At 42.1% G+C, this 14,548-nt stretch overlaps 1 protein-coding gene across 2 annotated transcripts; it reads right to left on the bottom strand.

The window, feature by feature from the left end:
• draxin (dorsal inhibitory axon guidance protein) lies at positions 1 to 13,050 on the bottom strand. 2 transcript variants are annotated; one of them, XM_026347113.1, is made up of 7 exons: positions 12,901 to 13,050; positions 5,334 to 5,860; positions 4,440 to 4,660; positions 2,074 to 2,194; positions 1,601 to 1,693; positions 1,284 to 1,373; positions 1 to 1,000 (listed from the first exon to the last, which is right to left on the bottom strand). In XM_026347113.1, exons 2-7 carry the CDS (start codon positions 5,833 to 5,835, stop codon positions 888 to 890), a joined length of 1,140 nt encoding a protein of 379 aa, XP_026202898.1. In that variant the 5' UTR covers positions 5,836 to 5,860; positions 12,901 to 13,050; the 3' UTR covers positions 1 to 887. The 2 variants fall into 2 exon arrangements, with proteins under 2 accessions (XP_026202898.1, XP_026202899.1); XM_026347114.1 differs by having other exon boundaries at positions 5,334 to 5,857.
• Between the last annotated feature and the right edge of the window lie 1,498 nt (positions 13,051 to 14,548).

Below are 14,548 nucleotides of genomic sequence, written 5' to 3'. Positions count from 1 at the left end.
GTTTAATGATGAAAACAAAAGAGGCAGAAAAACACAACATATAGATAAACATCTGCTTAGGTACAGCATAAATAAATCATATTAAGACATGTAAAAGGAAGGTCAAGCAAGTGTCTTCGTTTTTCATCCTACTGTTAAGTACATCTGAAGAGTGATGGTGTCAATTTAAAAAAAGAAAAGCTGTTCAAACACATTCATATTTACAGTACAGCAGCAGACACGTTCAAATAGCATTCACGAATCATTTCTAGGATTTGTTTGGAGAACCAGACGAGCTAAACGTAGCAGACACTGACACTGAGCGCTGTAATGTCTGTCACGACAGTGGCTGCTTCCTCGACTCGATCTGGATGTTCCCGAAGCAGTGCAGGTCTTCCCGGGGCTCCGAAGACATTACCCTGATCCTAAAAATGATTTGTAAGCATTGTTTGACTCTAGTCAGCAAGACAGAGACACTTAAGTGAATGAGAGGTGGTAAAAAAAACAATGATGGCTGACAAACGTTTCCCAAACCCAGTGAATGTTTTTAGATCAATTAAAGCCAAATCCTTTATCTTCCTAAATTTGGTCCTGGAAAAAAAACCCAAACTAAAGCGGACGTATGGATTTTAACTGAATCAGTTCAGTGCTTAAAGATGACGGTGGCTGTGTAAGAAAACCCCACAGTGCAACATTCAAACAGGACTTCGCCATCAATGATCTGCGTGTGTTTCAACAGGCAGGTCAGAATTTGGGTGTTTTACATTTTGGAGTTGTCGCCTTTGAGCACTGCGTGATGATGGTGATGCCTCGGCTGTTTCGTCTACTACGTCAGCGTGGTCATGGGATCATTCTTCCTGTTCCTCTCTCCTTTAAACTCCTCCATCTTTTCCTCCACCTCCGCATCCTCAGATGGTGATAAAGCCGCCTTCGTCACTGCTCACTGACTCTGGCACCACGCAGCGACCCCTCCTCCTGGTCACGCGCCGCTTCCGGTGGAACTTAGCATAACATCGGAAACCTTGAATAAACACAGAAAAATCAGACAGATGTGAATGTGGGTTTATGTGAAACATCATCATGTCTAAACTCTAATAGATTTTAATACAAAAGCGTCTTTTGATAACAGTGGGACATTTACTAATTACCACTATGTTGGTCGGCCTCTCAGTCTTCCAACTGCAGGAACCCTATCACTAGTAAATGACCTTTAAAATCTTAATTATAAACAGTGAGACTCCTGGAAATGACTCAAATGCACAAGCTACACATTAAAAGAGTTGTTTTATGTTGCTCTCACTCACCTTCCTCACACATGCAGTCATCGTAGCATTTGTTGTTGAGGCCTCGGTTGTGAGGTTTACACTCATGTAGTCTCAGATCACAACAAGAACCTTGAACAGATCAAACACACATACTGTACACTGGCATGGAAATCATTTACATGACACTTTGGCTAATTTCTGAGGCTAGAAAGTATAAAAAAATATAAAAGAATTTAAGTAAACTACAGTAAAAGTAAAGTAGTTTCTAAGAAACACACAGTTAGGTTTAAGCAAGTTTTTGCATTTGTGCAAAAAACAAAAACAAGACTTTTACTCTTCCCCGCGAAGAGACTCACCTGAGAGACAGTCCAGGTGGTGGTCACACGGCTCGATGGCATCAGCGTCTACGGTCACGTTTCCACTGCTGAGGTTTTTACTTCGCCTCTTGTCTGCAGCAGGAAAACGTAATAAACACAATAACACAACAACCTAATGCTCGTCGTCACTCAGTCATACAGTTGTCATTGTATATTATAAAATATAGAGTACAGTGAGGTGCAGGATTGTTCTTTGGATGTTCTCTCTCTCTCTCTCTCTCTCTGTGGACACAGAGGATCATGACTGTTCCTGTAGGTGCTTGCTTGTAGAGAGTGTGTGAGCTGTTTTCCACGATGGTCAGCAGTTTGTGCTGCGTCCTCCTCTCCACAAATAACTCCAAGTGTTCCACAGAGGTTTTGCCAGAGTGGTAAAAGATTTGCATCATCTCGCGCGCCTCCCTGTTATATCCTCACTGTCCCTATATTATATTAAAGAAGAGTTAAGAACAAACCTTTCTTCCTGGAAGACGGCCAGGTGTCCACAGGCTTCATGTCCTCATAGTCTGTCCAGTCAAAGAGTGTCATGTCCAGCGTTGGCATCACCTCTCCTTGACCTTTTCCACGGCCAGACCTCTGGAAAAGAAGACATAGGTTGAACTTTATGTTTTTCAGTAGGAGCATTTGCACATCTGTTATAGAAATCCACACAGGACGATTATTATCAGCATGATGTCTCAGTTGTGCCTCCACAGTAATGTTTGAAATATCTTCTTTATTTTCACATCAGTGCACACTTACGATCAGAATATGAAGACGTTAACCATTCCTCAGTGTGCAATGATTTGATAAAAGGTTTTGTCAAGTGTGCTCCCACATGACAAAAGGAATTATGAGGAATGTGTTCTGTCTCCTTTCCTGTAATAAACTGTAAAACTCTCTTCTTAACACTGTTAACAGTCTATTGAGCTACAGTTTACGTGATGCTTCACTGTAAAGTGCCACGGATGATTTTAATTGTGTATTTATTTAGAGATCATTTTTGATCTGCACTAATCTGTAATTTTGTTATTTTCCTTTGGTTTTAGTTCTGCTGTTTTGTGTTTTGGGGGCTTGTGGGATTTTCAGAGAGGCAGACTGGAGGAGACAGCATCAAGATTGAGGAAGGCAAAGCTGAAATGTTTGTGCGTTCATCTATTTCATGTTTCCCCTGATGTTGTTTTTCAAATAAAAACAAGAAAACCCTTTACTCCAATCTGGCAACTCAGCGCTAATGTGCACTGACCAGTTGCTCACCCAAGACAAAAACTAGGGATGCATATAAGGTTTGTAGTGTACACAAACCTGCAGATATAAAACATCTGCGTCCTCCTGCTAATGTGGGACTTTATGCACTGAATAAAAGCATCTCGTTGATTTCTTTTTATCAAGATGCTGTTTTTAAAAATGAACAGTTTCTGCTCCCTTCTTGAATAATTGCTTGATGACACTGCAACAAACTGAAAGTCCCCCGTGAATATCTCCATCCTAACATACTGCAATAAAGCCAGAAAACATTACCGCTGTCATTTTCCTCACAGAAGAAACCAAACAGAAATGTCACACGGTATAATTAAGTCAGCAGGACTTTGAGACGTCTCTTGGGCAACACTTCTATTATCAAAAGACACGCTTTTTTATGGAAACAGATCCATACTTGTTTCCTTCCACCATCAGGAAATAAGCCTGTACGGAAATATCAATTAGATTAATTGCAGAGGGCTACCTGCATAAGCCCGGCGGCTCATTAAACCATCAGCGGATCGAACATTAATTAAGAAGCCTTGCCACGTGCTTGTGTTTTTTTTACTCCTATGGTTGAGAAATATTTCACAGCTCACACAGTGTCCCCTGGTAAACAGTCTACAGACTTATTTTAACACCCGGTAGTGCTGAAGATCTTCACTCTTGTACATTTTAGTTTTTAATGACTGGAAAAACAGAGAGCCTGTCTGTTACATCACCCACTGTTTAGTTGATCATCTAAAAAGACTAACATTTACATTTTCCTGACCACATCTCTTGCAGTAACAGCGTGTGTACTGAGATTTTACCTTCATTATTTTACTATTACATTCACTGAATAGAGCTTTTTCATTAAACCATTTAAATTACTGTATTATATAAATAAAACATTTCAGCCTTAGTCTTCGAGTACACTTGAAATAGTTCCTAAAAAGCTGTTTTTTTTCCCACAGCCTTGCTTTCATGACGTGGGCTGATTCATTATCTATTGACAGTTGGCACAATCGTACCTTAAAATGTCTCATTTGGATACAACACTGAAGGCGGCACAAAAAGAAATATGTGATTTTACTCCTCTTTATAAATGCTGTTTATACACACTGTGTATAAAGCCTCATGCTGGGTGAATGTGACAGGTGGTGAGTGGTGCCCCACACACTCCTGCAGATTTGTCATTACATGTGCCCACAGTCACACACACACATGAAAAAATCCTCTGTGCTCACATACATTTTGTTCTGACATGGTTTCTAATAAAGGAACAGGAAGGTAGCTACCGAAAATGTGCCGCCGGACTCTGAACTGTGTGATTAGGATCCCAGAGGCGTAGTTTTATTATAGAGAACACGGTCGTATCTATCACACACACACTGGACTGAGAGGAGGTGGGTTTGGCCTGCTGGAGGATATTTTTCACCAGCAGCACTTTCAGGTTCACACTGTAAAGAGTGTCATTTCTAAGATGAGCTATGAGGGTTGAGGCAGCATAATGGCAGTAATGGGGCCCATTTTCACTCTATTTCCCCAGCACACTGGAATCACACCGAGGCACAACAGACACAGCCTTTAATAAGCACATGGGCTTCGCCGGGGTTACCTGGGGTTTGGTGGAGGCCGGGGGCAGCGTTGGGGGATGCTCGTTCATCACCGTGGTAACCATGGAGGAGCCAGAGCCAAACACAGCAGCGATGGGGGAGGTGGGTTCACTGGGCGGTGTAATGCTGAGCGAGGGGGAGGCTGCAGAGGAGGAGAAGGGAGCATCCTCAAATGCATCTCTGTCCTTCAGTGCAGAGCTCAGCTCAGGCTCCGCAGGAAACCCTGGAGAAAATGTTAGCAATTAGTTGTGAATGTTCACATTTAGGAGTTCCACGTTCCAACAAAAATACAGCAAAAAGATGCGGACATTTCATAATAACAGGAGTGTAACACAACCAAAAGCTGAACAGACTTTGTGGGGTGATGTTTTGTTAGCTGCTGCACCCAAGTCCAAGAAGGAAGTGAATGGATCAGATGTGTTTTTATTTGGTGAGGTCCTCTCAAATTTCTGCATTTCTGTGCATCTAAGAACAGGAACTATTAGACTGAGCGTGGTTCAGATAAAAGACAGGACTTTGCAAAACTGTGAGCAGCAGAAAATGTATTCATTTGCACTGTTTTGGGGTTCAGGCATACAGTTAAGTTACTATACCACCAGAATTTAAAATTTATCACATGTGGCATATTTAAACACCACAGCCTTCACAAAAACGTAGATGTTAGTATTAGTACGTAAACTGAGCGTAATGTCCTTTTCAATATCTGAAAGTAAAAGTAACAGTGTATTATCTGAAGTTAAATAAACTCTCAAGTTTGAAGTTGTATTTTTTCTCTGTAATTATTCAATGCTGTGACATCAACAGTCAGTGTTTTGTAGGTTAACTAACACTTTAATTGAAATAGATTTTTGTTGATTTTGTTCTCTCACAATAAAAACAAAAAGTTTACACTGTACCTTTCCCATGTCGGCCCTTGTCACGTCGACTCCCTTGTCTCCTGTGTTCAAGGGGGTGTCCATGCCCGTGCCCATTCCCATGTCCATGTCCCCGTCCCTTGCGTGACCCCAGAAGGTGGTTTTCCTGGGCCTGGGATGAACTCTTCATACTCATTCGAACTCTGTCTCTGTCCCGGCCCGGGCCCATCTCCAGTCTCACTGGGCTCAGACCCTCCAGACCTGTCCCGTCATCCTCAGGCCTGGCCAAGGGGTGCAGGGACCTGTGGGAGAGCAGCCCAGCTCCACCCTTGGCAGCACGGGCCCCCTGGCTCCCGCGTCCTCCACGGTCCCTGTTATAATTGTGGACCTGTAGACCTTGCAGAGGGTACTGTAAGGTATTGCTGCCACCTGCTGAGGTCTGTGCCTGTCTCCTCTTGCCATGAGGCGCTCCGGGCTCAGCGCTGTGTGCCAGCACCAGGGTGGCAAACAGGAACGCCTGGAGCAGACACCAGGAGAGAGACATTGTCTGTACAGGACAATGTCACCTGCTGGAAATAAATGAAATGTATCAGAGCTCTGAACAATTTCTAATTTGTAGTTTTAGCAGCAGTGACTATTTGTGCAGAACCTTCTGTTAAAAGGTTGAAGGGTATTATCCATGGTTTTAGAAAACAGTGACTTGCAGTTAAACTATTTTGTCTGACAAATAATCCATTAAAATATACTCTACTACTTACCTTTAAGTCTAAAGATTTAAAGCATGAAGTCCTTTCTTAACAACAGTGCTTTTTCATTTATAGTGGTGGACAAGAATAATGTACAGTAGGATTTTAAAAACTATTAAAACAGCAATTAACTTTCTTAACTTTCACTCTCCTGTGTAAACAAATACATAAATTACAGGACATCTGTGCTCGGGAAAAACTTCCAGTCATGCGTAACCTTCTTCAAAATGAGACCTCCGCTAGCTTTGAACCCGAGCCACTTCGTCAACTCTGCAGCATTAATTTTCCCATCAGCCATCCTCCAAATTCAGCCTACAACACCCCCAGCCTTTTGAGCAGCCCTATTTATCTGGGCTTGTTTGAGGAGGCAAAAAAGAGATGGACAGACACTTGTGCTTCTTTTTAGAAATGACTTCCCAGCCTCCATTCCTGTACCTTCATGCCTTACTCAGTATGAGACGCCACACTGCACACATCCTTCATCGCTGCCTATTTGGTGGTCTCCAGGGCCGTCCAACCATCCCTTTCATTACAAAAGTCAACATGTCTGAGAGGTGTGACTGAACTGAAATATGAGGTTGTGTGTATCTGCGGCACAGCACCGTGTTCAAATGTGAAGAAAATGATAATGTTGAGTCTGAAAGATGTAAATAAAACTTTTAATACCCATCTTGAGATACCAAGCTACAAGACTTTCAAGCAGAAACTGAATTTTATGACATCAAAAGTAAATTTATTCATTCATATCAACACTTACATGTGCGTGTAGTTTGTCATAAGGAGGAAAGAGAGAAAATATTTTATATGAGTAGAAAATTAAACATTATATTTACATACATATTATTTTTATTTGTATAGCGCCAAATTACAAAAGAAGTCAAATATAAGGTTTAAGACCTTACAGAGTATAATTGTAGAGAAAATTACATAGAAAACTCAACAATCCCATTTGAGCAAACAGTTAAACAGTTAAAGTGTGACTTTAAATATGATGTTTCCACTGTCTCAAGAACATCTCCAACATTATATAAAACCTCAAGTCGCTGTTTAATATACTGTAAGAAAAATACAGTATGTGCATCAAACAGAATTTTTATTTGCTGGGAATCATACTGTATTAAAAGTCATTTATATTCAACTCTTTGTCTATCTATTATTTATCTATCTCTATCTATTTGATCGCTTTTAGTTATCAAAATTAAAATATAATGCACAATTCTTCATTTATTCACTTCAGCAGGGGGCTACTATACAAAATAACACTGTGTGTGTGTGTGTGTGTGTGTGTGTGTTCTGTAATTATGACATTTTTAATCATAATACAACATAAAACAAGGAGCAACACCAGTTTTAAGGGCATTGTTAGGTCATCGTGAGACGTCAGGTTGGGAGAAATCTCGCATGGTTTGTTTTTTGTCCATCGCTAACAGACACACAGCATCATTACGTTGCTGGACCGGCAACTCCTTTGTGTTAAAAGACAAACGACAGCACAGGTCACACAAAAAAAATCAATGAGCAAGAAGTATTGAGCTGCTGGCAATGGTGTGTTCATGTGTTGTGTGTGTGTGAGGTGGGGGGTGAGGTGCCGTTGGAGGGTTGATAAGGTTTCTGCTCTTTTATCACACTGACACACAAGTTGAAGACACACACTCTTGGGTTTACAGTGAAATATAGGTGGAACTGAAAGCAGGACATAGGTGGCGGGCAGAGGATGTGTGTGTGTGTGTGTGTGTGGGCTCTGAGGAGAAGATGCTACTGATGTCAGGGGAAATTTGCAGTTCGAGTGCAGCCAGTGCCCCGTGGGGAATTAGAGGCAGACTGCACTGGATGGACTCTGGGAGTTCGACCAGCTGTGGAGTGCTGCACACAGGAGTGTGAGGCTGGCTGCTGAGGTGAGACCTTCAGGATTGTGCTTTGTCTGTTTGACACATGAGCTGCTCCAGGTGTCAAGTGGCCTGTGTGCGACCAAAAGGCTGATTCAGTAAAAAAAAACAAAGACGACATCCAAACTTAACTAAGAGTCTTCTAGATGATTAAAGGAATAGTTAGGCAGTGTGCTTGGTTCCCCTTTTGTGCAAGACTTTAAAATATGACTGATTTAGGATCATATCCAACACTGACAACATTCAACATGTTGTAGTAACCAGCTTACTTCTCATGTAACTCACCCATTAACTTTATCCAGACAAGAAATGATCCCATAAAACCACAAGGTGTCATTTTCACACTTGGCTAAATCGAATGTGATCATAGAACTGGACTGTTTCATCTTGTTTCCAGAATTTAATTAAGCTAACCAGCTCCAGCTTCACAGAATATAAATCTCAGCAAGATTTAAAGGAATAATACGCATAAATCTTCTAAATAATAAACGTTAAAAAGACTGTTTATGAAGTTTTCCTACAGAACAGGATTCAGTTTCTTCAGTGACATCCATCCATCCAACAGCAGGAACTTAACAACAGCAACAACATTAAAACCCTTCAGGTTCATTTTCCCAACATGAAATAAAAGCGGTGACTCCTCTATAGAAACAGAAGGCACCGCATGTTAACCACACGAAACCTTTAACGTGAAAGGGAACGCAGGCGGTGATGGAGTGGGGTGGAGTATCTCAGCGCAGCAGTGTCCTGTTTTCCTCTCTCAGACTTTCATGTGCCGCTAACAGGTGGTCCTTTGAGGAGACACAGGATGGGGACGATAATGGAGCACTATGGGTGGCATGCCGGGTTGTAAGCACAAGTCTCTTGCGTGTGATAAACAACCTCCGTGAACAACCCTACACCTCCTGCCAGGGACTATATTACACATGGTCGTGTGTGGTAGGTAGGGCACAGCAGGGTGAGCATCTGCTACTGAGGCGATGTGAGGCCAAACAGGCAACTGAAGCGGTTCATCCTCGAACGAGATAATTCACCGTTTGAACATTTTAACAGTGACTGAAAAAAATTCAAAGTAGAAAACTGGAGCTAATTATGTTTGGAGTTAAGTTTTCAAGGCTCTAACGGTGTTGGCCTGGTTCTCCGCTGAGTCCTGTATGAATGGATTTCCTGCAAAAGTTTTTAAAGTGTGGTCATATTAGTGTTGTGTTAAGGAAGGGGCTTTAAAGAAAAAAAGATGATGCCACATATTACTGAGCACCACTCAATCATAATTTAGTCAAACCAAACATCTGAAGCCTGCTGTAGGGTTATTACCATATATCAGTCAAACCTCCTGGTAATGGAGAAGCCCATTAGAGTGTTAGCGTCTAAATAAATGATGCATCAAGATGGTTTTTCCTGTTGATTTTGTCATGAAGATTTACTGTTACAGACAAATACTCAAGATTTGAACCTATTAAACTTAAAAAAAAAAATCCAAAATAGGAAAGGGAATTATTACTGTTGGACCTGATGACTGCACTTTGTGATGCACTCTGTAAGAAATGACTGTTCAACTAGTTTGAGGTGAGAGTTAAACAGTTGGAAATCACCCCAGAACTAGTTGCCTACTCGTTTTTTTAATGGAAACACAACTTGGCCAATTTTATTTCTCACTTTGACTCCTGGAAGTTCGACCTGAAGCTCTCATCTTCACTCATGGTTAACTGAGCTCAGCCACATACTGTGTGCAGAAAAAAAAGGTACGCTGCAATGTAAAATATTAATGACATTTTAAAATCATACAAATGTTTAGAAAGTAGGAACAGAGGAGCTAAAGTTATGTTATTAGAGTGTAGAGGTTGTACCTATGTGCAGAAACATTTCATAAGCACATGTACAGATGGCCAGCAGGGCCATCATACGTACATCAGAGAAGAGTGAGATAAGTATGAAGTGATAGGCGATCCTGCAAGAAATTACAAAGGGGGCTCAACAGGAGAGCTGAATGATTAAGCTCTGATGAGATCAGAGACCTCACTCCCGTCTGTGATCAATCGGTCTGTCCCTTAAGCATGGCGGCACTTCTGTGACACGCTCGTTATAAAAACACACTTAGCAGAGAGTGGACCCGGATCTGTGGCCTCAGGAAAGGCAGTGAGGCGGAGCGGGAGGTGACCGTGGTATTAAACTGCTGTGTGTGTGCATCTTTTAGCTTCACCTGCTGTGACACCAAACCTCCAGGAGCCATCTGCTCCTGTTGTTTCATCTCTCATAGCAACCAGCAGGGCCATAAGGATCCAGCAAACAAAGACTCCAGAAACAGGCGGCTGAAGCAGAGCTGTCATGTCAGCCCGAAGAAACCTTCAGCACTCTTTTCTTTTCCGGGCCACATGCAGAGATGAGAGATTTAAATCAGGGACACCCCCCGGTCGATTAATGTCAGAACTACTCAGTAGATTAGATCTACTGGAGCAGAAAGTCATCAAGCACCTATTAATCAGGCTTTTGAGCATATGATAAATTTGCAAATTTATTACATGCTGTCAAAAGTCCCTTTGGGAGTGTGTGGCTGCACGGGAACAAACTCAATCACTCGGCAGCAGCTCAAATATCTGCTATAAACACACACAACAGAAAACAAGATAAAAAAATAAATATATATGATTAAATATACATCAGTCACCAGAAAAACAAACTACTCCCTGTCATAAAGTAGCAATGCAGAATACTAGATGCACAAGAACTTACTTTTATATCTAATTTCTAGTGAAATAGGTCTAGTTTAAATTATCATAAATATCTGCTCAACTAGCCCCGAGATTACAGCTTCAGTTAACGCCACTGCATAACAAACACCTCTCCTAAGCTGCAGTTAACAACACAAAACTTCATTTCCTCAAGGGCCAATACCACCGACTTCAGCAATATAAAAGTGCTTTGTCTCCCAAAATCTTCAGCAAACAGTTTCAGTGGGATTCACACATTGGTTCTTTCTGCTGCTTTTAGGTGTGTGTTGGATGCCGAGGGCCCTTGGAAGCAGCACAGGGCGATAAAAAAACAAGAGCCATAAGGAAGGTCCATCTGTCAGCAAGTGAGCCGGAGCGGAGAGCAAAGAGAAACCAAATGATTGAGTGGTAAACTGGTCGCAGGTACAACAGATGTGGGGCGAGATCAGAACATTGTCACTGATGCACGGCAGCATCAGCGACATCCTGTGACATCTCCCGTACAAGTGCACTGACGCCCGCACACTCACGCAGAGACGTTCCCTCCATTACAATCGGTGCATGCACACAAATGCACGCTCACAGCGTGGAAACCTCCTCCAGACACCCACACAGAGGCATGTTCCAAAAATGCTGTGAGACACAAGCAGCACCAGAAGCAGCGAGAGGCGTCCCGCAGAGAGGAGAGAGAATGAGAGAGACAAAAGCAAAGGAGGAGGAGGGACTGGGAGGAAAGGAGAAAATGAGAGGAGAGAAAGAGATGTAGCACGAAGGAGGGAGAGGAGAGGAACTGAAATCAAAGCGGGAGAGAGAGACAAACACAGAGGGAGGATTTATCCTGTCTTAATTAGAACAAAGTGTCGGTGGCATCTTTCATTTCATGGCACATAAAGACACCAGCTGAATTCCTGCTGACACACAAATAACAACAAAGCTCTGGCTTCTGACTCCAGCTACAAAACTTGTTCTTCCCCAACCCATGAAATCTGCACCTGGGTCTGTATGGAGGCATTTAGCATGGGAACTGTGTGACCGGTCACTGGGGAAGAGGGGACACTACTCCTGCTTATACACGGTCAAGTGAAGTAATCAAACGCATCATATGAACCCAAAGTTTTTCTGTGGCTCCTGACTGAGTGGAAACGAGCAGCGCCGACTGTCAGATGCAGCCATGCTTGACGTTCAGGGCAAGTTTCACACCACGGTGAAGGAGACGGGACGAATGATTGGCTGAAAACCAAAATTTAAAAAAAAAAGGAAATGATTAAATTTGCCTGTGTGACGATTGAAAGCTGCAGCTTGACACATTTAGATTAGATCCCCAGTCGGATGATAAAAGATTCAGATGATTTCATTTGGAAATGGATCCAGTTTTTTCAGGACATATTTCCACTTCAACATCAAGCGGTGCTGCTGTGTCGCTCGGTTATCTTGTCATTTTCACATAAATCATTTATTAGTGAATCCATTTGGTTTTGGCCCGAGGTCGACTCAACGTGGGGTGCTCCCACAGTTCCTCAGATCTCATGCTTCCCTGCTGATTGACCTGCTATTAATTAACATTAACTCCTAATGTGAGTCCACAAACACTGCTTCTTTGCAGTGTGTCTCACTTTTAATTGCATGGTGTCACACTGACACTCCAACTTTAATCTCTCCCCTCCCTCCTTATGTCTATCTCTCTCTCTCACACACACACACACACACACACACACACACACTGTGTTTGGTGGGCAGTCAGTAAAAATGTGCTGTCAGGGAAAGATAATCGCAGTCATTTCACATTTTCTTCACCATTCATCCAACAGATTCCTTTTGTGCCGATGATCTGATTTTCAATCTTGACAGCAGGAAGCACAAAAGTTAAATTGATTATTCGATCAAATCTAATCGAATTTGCTGTTTGCAAACCATTCAAACATTTCTACAAGTCCACCAGCGTCTGTACCAGTGAAAAACAATTCGCGTGAATTAAGTTATGAACTTTTTTAACATTATTAAGATGCGATCGATGAGTTTTACGCGCAGGTCGTCGCACAATAAATAAAATGTCTGGGACACATCAATGACTTAAATCATAATTAATAATGAATTAAAGCAGCTACTGTGTAGGTGAGGTAAAACAACATAAACCAGCAACACAACATAATTCCAGCATCAACACCAGCAAACACCAGGAGGCTCAGGTTCCCAATTCAGTTAAACCCCACAAAGCGATACTGGCCACAGGCACTTAGAAGACATTCCCTGCATAGGGATAGTTATTTACCTTACGTTTGTTTGTTTGTTCTAGTTGTTTTCCTCTGTTTGTGTGTAAGGCTGCAGGCTGACAGAACCGAAACACAGCGCAGCAGCAGCAGCAGCAGCAGCAGCAGCAGCACCTCTGTAGTCCGCGCTCCGCGCACCCCGGGATCTGCCGAGCATCCGGACCGTCTGCAGCCTCTTTTATGAGGAGGAGAGTCCCCGGCTGCGGGGGCGCGCCCCTGAGCGCGCGTCCGCGGCAGGACTAGTTGTACCTTGTCAACGCAAACCGGCAACTGAGAGGGAGGAAGTACTGCAGCAGTTTTATGCTGTACTGATGAACTGAAATCAGCATCTAATGGCAAGTTTGTGGAGAGGGAGAGAGAGGAGAGAGCACTACAGATTATTCACCAGGGGTCCAGCATGGAGTTTGGGTTCTAGGAAAACTTTACAAACTCTAATGTGTGTTTTCAGAGGATGATGTTGGTGAAGACCCAACCAACAATTTAGTCAGCATTTTAGAAAACCTCCCCCTATAACACTCTCATCGCTCTTTAAAAATGTAGACAAGAAGCCATACATCAGAATATGAAGGTGAAGGCCTTCTCCACACGGGTTTGGAGGCCAAAACCTGCTGATAAACAAAATAAATGAATGAACACCACAGGCTCCTGTGGACTTGGACAAACACCACACATCACAGTTTCACTATTTTACTTTCTGTTTCTGCAGCCTGGTTCTAAAATATGGTAGAAAGTCATTTTTAATAGGAGATATTATTGTCTGTGGTTATTATGAAGGGTTAAAAATCCAAAATAGATCAGGCAACTGTTAGAGTTTCAAACTCACTGAAGAGAAATCAGAATGTGTTTTAATTAGACTGCATCCTGCACAAAAACACAACAAGCCAAGAAACGTGCACTAACACCTTCAGCAGTGCTCAGCAGTAGCTTCATCTCTGCAGTAAAACCCTGTCACTGCCTTTCCGCAGCCTGTTCTTCCTGCTTCTAAATCACTACGAGCCACTTGAGTGATGCTGTATATTTGGAGTGTTTGTGTATAAATCACTTAAGGGAATTGGTTGACATTTACAATTTCGGGCTGTTATTTTGTTTTCTGTTTCCTCCCTGAAAAGAAATGCTTGTTAGCATTATTGAGACCCATGAACAAGCTTTACATTCATTCGGTTTGAATACAACAATGCTGACGAGCCACTTATTGAAGTGTGACTGTAAGTCAGTGGGGCTGAGTCTGCTGAAGGAAGATAACAGATTAAAACTCAAAATGCCTTTGAAACGTATTGTGCGACGGGTGCAGTTCTGACTTTCTTAGTGAATTCATGTATGTTTTTTGTGTGTATTTGTAAAAACATGTTTCTTTATTCATCCATGTATTTATCTCCTGTTTACTGGGTTTAAGGAGGCGGGTATGTACGCTGATCTTACTCTGAGTAAGAAAAACAAAATGAAAACAAATTAAAACACTTTTTTTTTATTCCTTCTCAAGTTGGGATTTCCACATATTGCTTAATGCTTAAAGCGTGTGTCTGAAAAGTAAAAAAAGAGGCCATCGAGGGGATCTCAAAAAGTGCAGATACTTTTGATACGAGAGATTAGTTGATGAACTGCCCACAAACTCTTCACTACATTTTCCTGTGTTGTAAATGTATTGTGAAG

Source organism: Anabas testudineus, chromosome 5 (genome assembly GCF_900324465.2).
Source record: "Anabas testudineus chromosome 5, fAnaTes1.2, whole genome shotgun sequence".
Taxonomy (NCBI): domain Eukaryota; kingdom Metazoa; phylum Chordata; class Actinopteri; order Anabantiformes; family Anabantidae; genus Anabas; species Anabas testudineus.
This window is presented reverse-complemented; position numbering and strand designations above follow the sequence as displayed.

Bases quoted from the DNA above. Each gene is read 5' to 3' on its own strand.
- draxin (XM_026347113.1), bottom strand. From the start codon at position 5,835: ATGTCTCTCTCCTGGTGTCTGCTCCAGGCGTTCCTGTTTGCCACCCTG. The intron at 2,195-4,439 runs GTAACCCCGGCG...CTTCTTTTCCAG, and splicing joins CGGCCTCCACCAAACCCCAG to AGGTCTGGCCGTGGAAAAGG. The intron at 1,694-2,073 runs GTTTGTTCTTAA...TTCCTGCTGCAG, and splicing joins GCCGTCTTCCAGGAAGAAAG to ACAAGAGGCGAAGTAAAAAC.